Raw genomic sequence first — 14,405 nt, forward strand, 5'->3', positions numbered from 1 at the left:
AAAGTATATTAAGTATTTGTAGCAACATATAGGCCTACTTAAAGTCTAAAAGTAACGGTACGCTACTGATTATCCAGAATGGCCAGTTTCAAAATGTCATATTACTGCATATATTTTATAGGTGGATTATTATTATTCATGAATTTTGTAAGAAGTTATCATTACTTCTTACAAAAAGTTATACATTACAAAAAACATTTAAGTATTGTAGCTGTATGGCAGAGCTGATTTGAGCTGTTTTATATGCTGTGGGATTGTTTAACCAAGGCCTATACAAATGCATCATATTCTTATTTTGTATGAAAATTTAGATGGCAACTAGCCAAAAAGTACAGTATCTCCCTCTGCAATGTGGTTGAGTAGCCTACATGTATAAAGTGATATTAAAATAGTCATGTAGATTGTAGGCCCGCTTTAGTAGTAGCAGTGACAATAACTTTTATTTGCGATAAACAATGAGTAAAATTGGTAGATATTTTAGGGATACGCACTTAAAACTATAGTCAGGAGCACAAATGAACACTGAAATAGATTTTTATTGCTGTAATCATTCCTCCTGTTCATACTGACCATTAGAAGATCCCATAATGCACTTACAATGTAAGTGATGGGGGACAAAATCCACAGTCCTCCTTCTTTGCAAAAAATGTATTTAAAAGTTTATCTGAAGCTAATATGAAGCTCCAAATTAGTCAAATCAAGTAGATTTCTTTCAACATTACAGTATTTTTAGAGCCAAAGTTCCTCTTTTTCTTACTGTGCTTCCACCCATAGCTTCCACCGCAGTTCAACAGGGAATCACTGTCTGAGGAAACACAAAGAGGGAATTTGATGCTAAAAAGACTAAATGTGGCAGATATCCACTTGATATGACTAACTCAGACTGCTAAAGCCTCATATAAGGTTCAGATCAACTTTTAAATACATTTTTGTGGACACACTAGATTTTGTCCCCATCACTTACATTGAAAGCACATTTTAAGGGGGTCTTTTAACAGTCAGTATGAACAGGAGGAACGATTACAGCGAGGAAAATATCTTTTAGTGTGTATATGGACACCTGACTGTTGTTGTAGGACAGACCTGACACATTGTGAACCAGTCCCTTAACAGTAGCTAGGCGGCGGTAATGCACTGTGCAGCACTTACGTTTGACGCCGCAAAACATGAGATTTGTCCCAACCAGGACCCCGTAGTCACACCGACATTGAGGAAGAAACATGGCGGCGGCTCTGGCGAGGACGGTGTCCGGTGTGTATCTACAATTTGACATTCATACTTTTCCATTTCCATTTCATTATCCACGTCGTAATATACTGAATTGTCGACATATCATATATTCTTATTTATTTTCTTGTTAGCAGCACGTGAGGCTTCAGTAGGTGTGATTTTCTCTTTCTGTGTTGTCATGTTTTCATGTTGCCCTTGTGTCTTACAGGGCTGCTGAGGCCGCTGTCTGTCTCAATATGCGCCAGGACACCAAAGATGTGTCAGTTCTCCAGCTTCATCCAGCCTCAGCCTTTCTACAGCTCTGCTGCAGCCGCTGTCCGCGCTCCTCTGCGTGCTGCAGTGTGTCAGGCACCCCGGTTTAGCATCCTGCAACGGTACAGACCGGGGGGGCACTTCACACTTCTGTCAAGTCAATATGATATTATAATATGATATTATAACCACCTGATAGTAAGCTGGTCCCCATACAAGCCCATAGTACAAAGGTGTTAGCAGTTAAATATCAGAAAAACCGACGCTGAAGTACGCTTCTGATTCAGGACCAGGGACCAGTGTGCAAGATTTAGGGGGGTCTGTTGGCAGAATATGTTTTCATTAGTGTATACTCACCTGAAAGTAAGAATCGTTGTTTTTATTAGGTTAGAATGAGCCCTTTATATCCACACAGGGAAAAGGCCCTCTTCCACGGAGTCCACCATGTTTCTACAGTAGTCCAGAACTGACAAAGCAAACACTGGCTCTAGAGAGGACCTTTCATGTTTCCCGTGTGATTTGCAGCCACCGTAGGTTCTCCTACACGCTTGAAAGGGACGGGTTGAGGGGCGGGGGTATTCAGTAGGTTGCAATCTGCAGCCTCACTGCCAGATGCCACTAAATCCAGCACACTGCACCTTTATGGGGGTAAAAGGACCAGTGTGTTGGATTTAGTCAACCACCTGAATTCCCGCTCCCCTTCCAAGTATAGGAGAACATAAGTTGGCCATGAAACTCATGTAAAATGTGAAAGGCCGTCTCTAGAGCCAGTGTTTGGTTTGTCCATTCTGGGCTATTATAGAAACATGGTGGTGCAACATGTCTGGGTCCGTGGAAGAGGACCTGCTCCCTCTGTAGATATAAAGGGCTCAATTTAATATAACGAAAACATAATTTCTATTTGCAGGTGATTGTACACTAATTAAAACATACTTATAAATATTATATTCCATTTCTGCCAAGTCTGTTCCCCTAGATGCCACTAAATTCTACACACTGCACCTTTAAGGGAAACATAAATAATCATATTTAGCGGGTGATTCTCCATTTTTTAACTCTTCCTTTAACCCTGCATCAGAAGCTGCTAATCAGAAGCTAACTTCAGCGTTGTCGTCCAGTTTGAGGGTAAATGGTTGCAAGAGGACAACCACAATTTTCATGGCAGATTAAAACTTCACATCAGATAAACACTTGAAGCTCTAAAATTATGCTGGAATGTCATGAATAATTAATTAGATTGTGATAATTAAGATCTGGACATTTTAATATTCCTCCACCTGGCAAAAAGAATCAGAGCAGAGTTTTATCACTTGTAATAAGGGTTAAGAAGCATTAGTGTTAGGGAAAGAAAAATAGGATGGAGTTGGAACTTAAGTGATTCTGTCAGGACTACAGCTAAAATGATTAGCTGACTGACAGGAAATTAATCAGCAGCAAATTTGACAATCAATTGTTCATTAGAGGCATTTTATGTGAAAATGGCACAAAAATGGTTCCAGCTTCTCAGTTTTTTTAGGTGATCTTAGTCTTGTACAATAGTAAATTGAATATCTTTGGGTTAGTGACAGGCATGTTTTACTATTTTCTGATATTTTATAGACAGAACAAATAGATTCATTTTAAAAATTGACTGTAGATTTATAAATAATGAAAATAATCATCAGTTGTGGCCCTAGTAAGAACATAACTTAAAATGATTTTAAAAAAAAGGGAGAGAAGGGGGCAAGATTAGGAAACACTGGGGATGAGATGCTTGTTGAACAGAGGATTTCTCTCTTAATACCAGCTCAGCTCTTTAAGGGGATAGAAAGTAACAAGAAAGCTATCAGGGAGGCAAATTTTGGCAGCCGGGAATGTTGTAGGATTATAAAATGATAATTAGCATGTCCGCTTAATCAATACTTGTTCTTTAAAACTATTTAACATTTGATGAACATCAGATGAGGATTATACCATGGGCCGTTTTGATGAGATGTGGCCCTTAGAAGCCAAACGGGAAGATTTTTTCTGTACAAACAGTTGTCTGTAGATGGGAAACAACAGGAGAGATCACTAGCTAATAATTTAACCTGGTGACCTTTTGTACCCCTGCCAAGTGCTCCTGGCAGACCTCTGGGTTCAGGATCCAGTAATGTAGGTTTAGGATTGCTGCTAGAATAAAGCTCAGGATTACAGTTAATCATTTTATTGAACTCTAGGAACAAATTATTTTACATATATTATAAACCGTGTTGCTTTTGTGATTGAAATTCATTTAAGTGTCGATTAACCCAAATTAAAGATAGTTTTACTTTTATTTGATCAGGTTGAGATGTCTACTGCCGCACCAGTAAACACAAACGTGAAAGGAATTTTGTTTGTGCTGCTCACAGCATTGAACAATAGACATTTTGAAAAGTTCAACAGCAACATAATTTAAGAGTCAGTGTCGCTTGTTATTCTGGATAATCAACACGCCTCGCTGTTAACTGTTTTTATCAGGTACCATTTTCTCAGAAGAAAGTAGTTCCAATGAAAACTGTTTGCAGCAAAGTCTGTGGATCCTCCTGAGTAACCTGAACATTGTTTCTGGGAAAATATGTTGCCACAGAATTTTTCAAAATGTAATTTTTTTAATTGCTCTGAGCACCAGAAATTACATCTTGGCCTCTTAGAAACAGATATGTCATAACCTGGCAAAATAAAACCAAAACTATATACAGGCTACATACAACCAGAGGAAAGTGAGAAAATGACACTAAGTGACACTTTCAATTAAACATTCTTTAAATAAGAGTTGTGCCTTTTCTGACTCTGCCTCTTTGTGTTTTTGCAGTGTGTCAGCTCTTGCTCCGTCTCTGACTCTGCAGCCCAGCAGAAGTCTGACGTACTACAGTCTGAAGAAGGGAAAGAGGAAGAGCGTGAAATCTGTGACAGAAAGGTTCATGAGGCTGCACTGTGGCCTTTGGATCAGACGCAAGGTACAGATATTTCACTGTTGACTGCCAAAAATCAATGGGTTGTTTTCTCAAAGGGCGGGTTCACAATTTTTCACATCTGTCTTAAAACAACAGGTGCCCAAATTAACATTGAAACAGGTTTTTCTTGCTATAATTATTCCTTCTGTTTATACTGACCATCAGAAGATCCTCTCATAATGCACCTACAATGTAAGTGATGGAGGCCAAAATCCTCATTCTGTGGAAAAATATATTTAAATGTTTATCTGAAGCTAATATGAAGCTTCAGTCGTCCAAATTAGTCGAATCAAGTAGATATCTTCCATCTCTCTTCTATCTTTCTATCCTTTAACACCTTAAAATCACAGTGTTGCTAGTCTAACTTAAAACATCCTTTTTTCCCTTTTTAACAGGCTGGATACAAGAAGAAACTGTGGAAGAAGAAACCTGCCAGACGAAAGCGCCTGAGGGAGCATGTCTTCTGTAACAAAACACAGAGCAGACTTTTGGATAAAATGACAACATCTTTTTGGAAAAGGAGGAACTGGTATGCAAATGATCCATACCTGAAGTACCATGACCGGGTCAACCTTAAAGTGTAATGTGACGATTTGTGCGATGGCATCTTGTTTTCTGGTTGAATATAATGTAATGATGTAATATACATAATAAAGTCCTGTCTAAAAGGATTTCTGCTTATAAATGTTCTTTTTAAGAAAAAAAGACACACACACAAGTAAGGTTTTGCTTCATATTTAATGGCTGATTTAAGCAACAGAAATATTTAATCAAATGGAACAATAAATCGATAGCCATAAACCATCATGTCATTACATCACTGCTTTCAGTTTTATTTCACATTTAAGTTGTAATTTAAGTAATTTGACATTCTGGCCTGCCAGAACAAAATTTCCTCAGATAACTAAGTCAAGTGGTGTCTTCTCATCAATAAAGTGGCTAGTTTATCAGTAAATAAGACATGTCACTCATATGTATGTATAGCCAACTGATAGTCATAACATATCCTGTTCATCCAACATCGCAACTGAAAATGACAGAATAATTCAGGCATCTGAAGAGGCCAACAGCTTCTCACAAAATCACTTAAGAAATCCCAATTTTCCATTACAAATTAATAACAAATATCATGCAATGATGAGTTTATCGATCTACGCACAAGTTTACAAATCTGCTACTTAGCGACACATTTTTTTCTGTTTCACTTTGCATGAATTTTAATAGAAGGAAATCCCCTCCAACACTAACACTGATACTACTAATGCTGAAACATATATTCAGATTTTCATGTTTGACTATTATATTTTTTTTCTCATTTCATGTGCATAACGAGTGTATCTACAACATCAGAGTGAATGACGTGTAAACAGAAACTTTTGTACCTGAGAAGCTTTTGTTTCAAACTTCAAACCACTGTGAATGATACAGATACAATGATGAAAATGATGAATCTAATGCGCAAGTCCAACCATCAACGACTGACACAGTAGTAGTTTGTGTAAAATGTTGCCGAGGCTCAGGCTCAGTGAAGAAAAGTTGAGGATGAAAACATACATATACACGTACAAGTGTACTGTATCGTCACCCAGTATTAACTTAAATGTGAGTTTGTAAACCTGCAAACCAATATAGTCACTCTCATGAATTCCAAAAAAAGTAGAAGAAGCGAGAAGAAGGTAAGAACGTTGGATTTAGAGTTGCTCAGTTAACAGCAGAATATTACACAGTGATTTTAAAACATGGAAAAGGAACCCATGTTTACATATATTTAAATTATATCCTATTTCTGCTACAGCTGAACGTGACACATTCCTAATTGGCTTTAAATTGTCAAATAAATGAAGAAACGTGCCGAGAAAGTGAACAGTAGATTGTCAAAACAGTCGGCTCCACTGAGACCTCTTTATCTGTGATACATATGATATCACTTGTTATACAAGTCGTTATATCCCAACCACAGAAGAAATAAACAATAATTATATTATTGGTGATAATATTCATGATTATTGTTCATTTTTTTGGCCATTTCAGAGTATTGAGGGCAGTAATTTTTATTCATAACATAGTGCAAAAATGATTGTTTTATGAGAACATACTGTTTGAAATACTTATCGCCATGTGTAGAGACATTTGTTTCTATTTCTATGTCTCTGCTATCTCTTTCATTAAGGCTTTAATAGAGAGGTAAATAACAGAATATTTCTGCCAGTGCTGTCTGACTTTTCATTACTACATGGTAGGGTGTGTTTTGTGGATAATTTCTCAGTAACATAGCTCGTCAGTGCAGAATTCAGCTGCTCACTGGTGTTTTCTCCAGAACAGACTGAAAAAGGGTGGAAAACAGCTGTGCCTTTTCTTTTGATCCTTGGCTCGTAACACATTCTCAAATCAGTGACCGCGTCACTCTCATTGCCAGCTGTACTATTCAGTGACAGTACATTCTGTTTCATTAACAGCAGACTAATGACTGGGAAGACACACATGCAATTGCCTACCCAAACCTGATATATAAAAACAATCAAATCAGAAAGATGAAACACACACTGTACATAAATACATATTCAATTACCCATTAACTAAAAATGTTCTATCAGCATGGAGCCCATTCATTCATTTGTTCTATATCAGTGTCACAAACCTCAATTTTTAAATTATGAGCCACGAGCTATATACTGTGTATAGAGGGGTCATCATAGGTCACTTTGGTAATACCTTATTCCAAAGCAAGGCTGCTTCAGTCATGTAGCTTTTGGCCATTCAGTATTTTTACTTCTTGCAGCAAAGGCAGCTGGAGTAGTCTTGAGGACAGTTTCACATGGCTTCATTGTTCGAAGAAAGAGCACTCCTGGATCTTGTGAGAGGCCTTAAGACTCTAAGAGGTGGCTAGAAGGAAGGACAGATGAGGATAAAAGCCAAGAGGGAGATGAAGATTAGCCAGCTAGTAGCTACAATGAGTTGCACTTTTATTTAAGGGAGCAGGCTGGTGTTATTCTATATTTTTCTTATTGTCAACAAATCCCTTCCCTGACTTCCTGGATCCTATCTGTGGTTTCAAGCTCCAGGCTCATTTGTTCCTACTTAAGATGTAAATCTTTAAAAACAGGAAACATATAATGTCATTTGCCGCATCATTTACAGAAAGCCTCCGTAATTTCCTAAAACAGCTGGGCACTGTAGTTTTTAGGAAACATTTCTAAAACAGGAGTAAGTAGTGCATTTGTTGGGGACTATTTTCAGTTGCGGATTAATACACATTTGGTGCATTAGTGATAATTTACTACTTCGGAGTGACTCAAAATAAACAAACGCAGTGCCAAAGTTCATGGTAATGAATTAATATGCCAGCCAATGCAACGATATGGCTGATTGGTGTGTTTCTAATAGTTTTTGGAGCTCTTTGCCACAGAGGAATGAGCTACATCAGACTTTGGCTACACGGACATTACTTGTTAGAGGGATCAAATCATTGTTGGTTATGGTCTTTTCATGGGATTTGTTGACAGCAAGAAAATAAATAAAATTTCTAGTATAATCCTTTAAACAGTGTTGCTTTATTTAGTCGGGCACAACCATGCCAAACACACTGATATTAGATGTTGAAATGTGTGATTGAATACTAGTTCATTCCTGGGACTCATTTCACAGAATCATTTATATAAACATGAAATCAAAAGTTAAAGTTATTATCAGGGGGTGACAAACACTGGAGGGCACCCGTGTTTGGCCTTTTCCCATGCTGCGTTTCTAAACAAGTGAGCCACTGCAATCACACATTCATTTGCACTGAACGATGATTCCAGTAAAACAAATGCATGATTCAGATTCATCAGTGCAGAAATCGTATTAGAAGCTAGACTCTCCACAGTTGCAGAAGAACTGAACCGTGGTGATTCATTTATCTACACGGCAGTAAAAATTAGTGAATCAGTGAGTTAGATCACCACTCTCAAGGGGCAGTTAGGATCAGGCAGCAGCTGAGCAGCCATGATGACGAGGCGGTATACCTCAGGAGCCTTCCTCTTAACCAGCCTGAGCTGCTGAGAGCTCGATGCCGCCTGCACCCCCTTCTCTACCTCCTCGGGCTGCTCCGGAGCTGGAGGAGTAGGAGTAGGAGGTGGAGAGGGTGTGGAGGGCGGGGTGGACTGGGGTGTCAGTGTGGAAGTGAGGGTTGTGGACTCGGTCTGGGACTCAGAGGGTGTAATGGACTTGGATGGCAACTCCTTGGGCTCCAATTGGTCTAACCCCAACACCTCATACTCAGTCATGTCAAATTCATGTCCTGTATCATGGAAATAGGTCGTCGGGAGGAATGAAAAACACAAAAAATCCTCTCTCTGGCTTACTGAACTGACAGTCAGATACTTTTTGTGCAATCGCTGTGAGAGCTGCAACTGATTTTGGTCAGTTGGGACTATAAAGGTTCATATCAGAATGCATTATCATTCTCCAGACCACAGAGAAGAGGCTAAATAGCATATTATGATAACTGGGAACCAATTTGTTGCAGCACAAAAAAGCCACAAACAAGCCCGGCCTTGTTAAGATCTCACTGTACTTCTTTTCAGTATCCACAGAATTGTATCCACTCAGGCTAGTTTCCATGTCATGTAATACAGCAGAAATCTAAAACATACCTTTGACTGTTCAAACGGTATTGAAAAATGCTAGAATAAAGGATAAATCTGGTGATCTATATTTTTCTTATTGTCAACAAATCCCATGAAAAAAACAAGCAAGCAAACAAACAATGAAGTGGTCCCACCAACAATTATTGTCTCTATAGTCCTCCATTTTTGCCCAAAAACTATTAAACCACATCAGTGAGCCCCGCCGTTTCATTGGGTGACATATTTCCTCATTATGATGAACATGGGCACTGTAGTTTATTTGAAGTCACACACAACATCCTGCTGCTGCAAATACTTGCTATGGCACCAAATTCACTGCTGAAAATATTCTTGAAGGGCACACTGTTTGCTTCTGTTTGCTAAAATTGCAGTGCCCAGCTGTTTTAGGCAATTACTTATCATTTGAAAAAAATCTAACTATGTATTTGTGACCTTTATTTTTAAAGATTTACATCATAGGAATGAGTGGACCACCACAACAGAGTAAGAAGGTCAAAAAGTATTGAGAGATAGACTAAAGCACGGTTGGTTTTGTCTTTACATGGGATTTTTTAATAATAAGAAAAATATAGCATAACAACAGATTAATCCTTTAAATTAGCGACAACCAATGATTGAAAGTCCTAAACTGACAGCAGAATGTACTCAGCAGATATTAACAGAAGTAATCTCATCAGAATTCCTTTCAATAAAAAGGTTGGTTGTCCCTAAAATGTACAGCTATTTCAGTTATGTCTCATGTTATCTACAAAGGAGCAATTATCAGGTTGAAGAACAACCTGATCCAGAAAACAAACTACAACTGTTTGCACATGATGTTAAACTGGGAACAAATCCCTGCAGCCTCATGTGAGCTTTATCACAGGATGGTTAGCCTGGCAACCCTGAGAGGCCTGACTTGCTCCAAACAGGAAGGCAGGGACTGAGGTTAGGGGGCCACTCAGGAAAGCAGAAGTACTAAACAATATCTGTGGGGTTAAACAAGCTTGAGCAGGAAGACAGAAATCTACATGATAATCTGTCTTTACACAAACCAAACGAGCACTGCTGTGCTGCATTATTGTTGCACCGTTATAGTGAATGTGCTCTGTGAACAGGCAGTATAGAACGCATTTTTATCAACACATTGTGTGTGTTTTTTTTTTATATGAATATGGCTGAATCATTCTCTACAGTGGCTTTCACTATCCAGCTCTAGATGGTAAGCGGCAATCAGCCTGTAGTGTCTCCTCACCCTTGCTGTAGCTCTCTGTCTTGCTGCGCGTCATAGATCTGCTCCGGTGCTGTGTCGGTGCCGGCTGTGTGGTGCCAGGGTCGGTGTTGTCGGGGTCGGACTGGTAGGAAGACAGATCCTGCATGCTGAAACTCCTCAGTCTGTCAGACAGGACTCCTTGACTCTTTGAAAAGAAACACCGGGTATTAATTTTAGTCTCAGCAGCAATGTGAGACAGTTAGCATGGCAGAATTTTTTTTTCTTTACAATCTAAGGTTGTCTTTAAAAAATACAAACATCACAATAGTGGATTTTTTTTACCTAGAAAACAAACATTTAAACCTCTATTCAATAGGCCTTCTTCATTATGTGAATGGCCAGAAAACAACGAGCTCGATACCCGTACCTCCAAATGCCCTCTACTGTACCCCCAGGCCAGTACAAAACAAATGTCCAGAGTCTGCAGTACCTTTGTTGCAGCCATGACTGCAGCTGTGGCCGCAACGTTCAGCCCTTTTCTCCCAAAATGCACCAGGGTGTCATAGCTTTTGTCCTTCGCTTGGCAGATGTAGTCATCAATATCCTGGCACAAGGGCAAAAACAAGCACATGAACACTGCAGAATCTCTTTTTATGATTGTGTAACATGTTATTTTATGCACCGTGTTGACAGGTGTTAATTATATCGCCTGATTGCGTCATTTCATTCTGTGACTACTGATTTACGTAAAACTCACTCATCTGTTTCCTGATTCACACACAAGAGGAAAAGGGAAAAGGAGAAATGGAGGAATATCATGATCTTTGCTCTTTCTCTCTCCTGCCCAGCAGAAACCATCTTCAACAGCTAAACTGGAAGAGTGAATTGGCACAAAGGCACTTTTGTTCTCTAGACAGCTGAGAAGCTCAAATTCTATTAGTCACAAAACCACAAACGCACGAACCTAAAGCCTAGGCTGAATGTTTTCACCTAAGCCTTTCCTTGAACTTGCACCAGAGGAAGCAGTGGACGACACAACAGAGGAAAGAGATTTCACCTTTTCTTTTGAGGAAAGCGTGGGATGTACAAACTTCCTGTAGAGCACACTGGACCCTTTAGTGTAAGGGGACAGTAGCCACACCACAAAGGCTATCTTCAGCTCATAATAGAAAGGAAGCCTGCAACAGAGACACAAAATAATGAAGCCATTCCTACTGTAAAATGTCACCGAAAACATATTTTACTTGCCAGTGACAAAACGTCACAGTGAAGATTTCTTACAAGTGTGTATAATCAGTAACACAGGATATGTAAGGTTACTTACCAACAAAGAAACATATCTGTAAACACCTCCACAGTGGTGAACATGGCAAATATTATCCAGTACATCATCCATTTCACCTAAAATGTAACAGAACAGTGAAAGATAGTTTACAAACCTGCATATAACATCTTGTAAAATCATGTTTATGTGGTTGGATATCATTACATAACTGAAACAAACAAAATACTCACATATTCTCTCACATCTTTCGACTTCACAGCTTTGTAAGATGAGTAGGCGGGATATAGTGTACCAAACACAAGTCTAGAAGAGAGAAAATGTGCCAGTAAACAACAAGAGCAAAAAAAATATGAGACTACAGAGTCCAACAGATATTAAAATGTGCATGAATAACAAATCGAGCTGTTTCAGATGTAATATATAATAATTTGGTAGAATTTTAAAGACTGGTTTAAAGTCATGTTTTGAAATTTGCCCTTGGGAAATATATCCTGGGATGTCAAATGTGTATGTGCGAATATGTGAATTAATATAACCATAAATAAAAATTGCTCTAGAATTTATAGAATAAATTATAAAATGGAGTAATTCCTTCATTATACTATCTGGAAAGATATTTTTTATCTACTAGTTGTCTGAGCTGCAGCGTGCAGAATGAAGGTAAAGACATGTTGTCAGGTGAGATCAAAGTAAATAATTTCCCCTTTTAGAAGCAAACTTGTCAAACCAGCAGTGCGTAAAAGTCAGGACAGACTTGTGTGCGCCATGGCTGATTTGGCAACACAAGCTATCCAGGTGACAAACTGCAAGGCGTGAGTTAAAATTAGCCCACATATGTTTTCTTCTTCTTTTTTTTCATTATCTAAATTTCTATTCGTGTGTAGACACCTGTGCTGACACTCTGTCCGGGACAGAGTTGAAGTGCCACAACCAGGCAACAGCTGTGAGTGCAACCTGATCAAATTACTGACCCACATCATGTTGCACCATTCCGACCTAACTGTGAGTCTAACAGAGTTTAGAGAGGACACTCAACATAAATATATCGACGCATCTAGACCTTTCTGTTGGGAGACTGGATCCCTAACGACCCACATATCCAGGGTTTGAACATCCAGGGTAAAGACAGTCACATCTCAGTAGCAAATGTAATTGTAATTGCCTCACTGTTTTGAGGTCTGGGCCTGCTGTTGTTACACCGTCTGTAATGGCGCTGATTCATACTTTATGCAGGTAAAAATAACATACTGTAATAAAGGTGATCCTATTGTTTTATTTCATTTAAATTCTAAAAAATATATGCACATCCCTGCCTTAATACATGTATAACTCTTGCATTGTAACCTGAGAAGGATGACCCATCCCTTTTGTTTGTTTTTCCAATATGGGACATCAACACAGACTATAGCTCCTCTCAAAGACCGCTCCTGTTATTCAGTCACCTCGCCACTGAGTGACATTTAGACTTCTGACTGTAAAAGACGCCCCTGATTTCTGGATCTAACTCACATGATCATTTTGCAGATGATAATAGATTATTCAGCCGATCACGTCACCTCTTTGTCTGTAATAAAAAAAAAGCCACTTGATAAACACAAAGAGTGCCAGGCTACTGTGCGCTGCCAGCCTGTTAAAAAATACAGTAGGTCTATACAGGCCCAGCTCAGCATTTCTGCTCAAATGGCAAAGTACCATCCAGTGCAAATCAGACTATTTTTCAGTGAAAATTTAATAGACCGACATCTGCCGCTCCTTACACACTGTCGTGTCATATTCTGCTGAAATATTAGACAAATTGCGGGGGCTTATAAAGCGCTGCGCTCCTGCACCGCCAATGTGCGGCTCAAACCCCCGCAACAACCAGCAACCTGCAATGTATTAATATTCTAGTCAGTGTCGGAGTGTGTGAAATTAAATTGAAATAAAATGGACTTACACCACAAGTCTAGAGATGATCCAGGAGACCATTGCGCTGGAAAGGCGACAGGACGCGCTGTCTGCGGGGAGGAGTTTCCTCCAGATGACAGGCGCGTCCAGGCGGCAGCGTCTGGACGCACACAGGCTGCAACGTGATGCGGGATAAACAGCGAGGGGACTATAAATATTATCCATAGATGGCAGTGTTGCGTTGCGCAGACAACGCTAAAGCTAACTTCCTGGCAATCAAATGGGATACGGTTGTATGCATGGACTGATTAACCTGTTAAGGGTCCTGGGACAAATATTTACTGTTGAGTACTTATTGATATCCCCTCTTTCTCTTTGTAGAGTGTTTGTACCTTGTGGCCTCCACGTTCCCATTAAGTGCACACAGAGGACAACACATGGAAGCCAAATTATGTGGACAGAGATCCAGAACTCATACCTGAAATAATACAACTAAGCCCCAGGATTGTTTTTATGTCTGAGTGTTAACTCTAATAAATCACAACACTATTTAGGAATATGCACCATGAGACATGAAGGCAGCAACTAATAGTTTTCATTATCACTTAATCTGCAGATTATTTTATTGATGTAATCCTTATGTTCATAAATAATCAGAAGATAATGAAACATGTCCATCGCAGTTTACCATAACTGAAGGTACACATTGTCAAATATGTTGTTTTTTTTTTTACCAACCATCTGTCCAAAACCCCAAAATATTTAGTTTACAATGATATAAAAAGAGAAAGGCAGTAAATCTTCACATACATTTATGTTATGTTCATTTTATCATCTCAGCTCTGAAACAAAATAAATTAATGAAGCTCTTAAAACAGGACCCTTGTACAATACAGGGCCTTAATATTATTGTAGCTAATAATGCAAGACCCACCTGAGTTGACCCTGTTCTCTAAAAAAAAATGCAATTAATC

At 38.9% G+C, this 14,405-nt stretch overlaps 2 protein-coding genes across 4 annotated transcripts; one reads left to right on the plus strand and one right to left on the minus strand.

The window, feature by feature from the left end:
• The first annotated feature begins 1,141 nt into the window (after window positions 1–1,141).
• mrpl35 (mitochondrial ribosomal protein L35) lies at window positions 1,142–5,110 on the plus strand. The gene is made up of 4 exons (XM_042389385.1): window positions 1,142–1,251; window positions 1,439–1,604; window positions 4,298–4,442; window positions 4,835–5,110. The coding sequence occupies exons 1-4, from the start codon at window positions 1,221–1,223 to the stop codon at window positions 5,021–5,023; spliced, it is 531 nt and encodes a 176-aa protein (XP_042245319.1). The 5' UTR covers window positions 1,142–1,220; the 3' UTR covers window positions 5,024–5,110.
• A 641-nt stretch (window positions 5,111–5,751) lies between these two features.
• On the minus strand, window positions 5,752–13,584 carry reep1 (receptor accessory protein 1). Of its 3 annotated transcripts, none has more exons than XM_042389383.1 (8): window positions 13,481–13,584; window positions 11,775–11,847; window positions 11,584–11,660; window positions 11,317–11,437; window positions 10,750–10,863; window positions 10,302–10,464; window positions 8,444–8,718; window positions 5,752–7,311 (listed from the first exon to the last, which is right to left on the minus strand). In XM_042389383.1, the coding sequence occupies exons 1-8, from the start codon at window positions 13,510–13,512 to the stop codon at window positions 7,261–7,263; spliced, it is 906 nt and encodes a 301-aa protein (XP_042245317.1). In that variant the 5' UTR covers window positions 13,513–13,584; the 3' UTR covers window positions 5,752–7,260. The 3 variants fall into 3 exon arrangements, with proteins under 3 accessions (XP_042245317.1, XP_042245316.1, XP_042245318.1); XM_042389382.1 differs by having other exon boundaries at window positions 5,752–7,322; XM_042389384.1 differs by lacking the exon at window positions 8,444–8,718 and having other exon boundaries at window positions 5,752–7,322.
• Window positions 13,585–14,405: the final 821 nt, after the last annotated feature.

This window comes from Thunnus maccoyii, chromosome 16, assembly GCF_910596095.1.
Source record: "Thunnus maccoyii chromosome 16, fThuMac1.1, whole genome shotgun sequence".
NCBI classification, from domain to species: domain Eukaryota; kingdom Metazoa; phylum Chordata; class Actinopteri; order Scombriformes; family Scombridae; genus Thunnus; species Thunnus maccoyii.

What these genes read in the sequence shown, in the direction of transcription:
- mrpl35 (XM_042389385.1), top strand. Translation starts at nt 1,221, where the DNA reads ATGGCGGCGGCTCTGGCGAGGACGGTGTCCG. An exon ending in TCTGGCGAGGACGGTGTCCG is followed by an intron (nt 1,252 to 1,438) that starts GTGTGTATCTAC and finishes TGTGTCTTACAG; the next exon opens with GGCTGCTGAGGCCGCTGTCT. An exon ending in GCCTTTGGATCAGACGCAAG is followed by an intron (nt 4,443 to 4,834) that starts GTACAGATATTT and finishes CCTTTTTAACAG; the next exon opens with GCTGGATACAAGAAGAAACT.
- reep1 (XM_042389382.1), bottom strand. Translation starts at nt 13,512, where the DNA reads ATGGTCTCCTGGATCATCTCTAGACTTGTGGT. An exon ending in GACAGAGAGCTACAGCAAGG is followed by an intron (nt 8,719 to 10,301) that starts GTGAGGAGACAC and finishes TCCATGATACAG; the next exon opens with GACATGAATTTGACATGACT. An exon ending in TTAAGAGGAAGGCTCCTGAG is followed by an intron (nt 7,323 to 8,443) that starts GTATACCGCCTC and finishes CCTTCCTTCTAG; the next exon opens with CCACCTCTTAGAGTCTTAAG.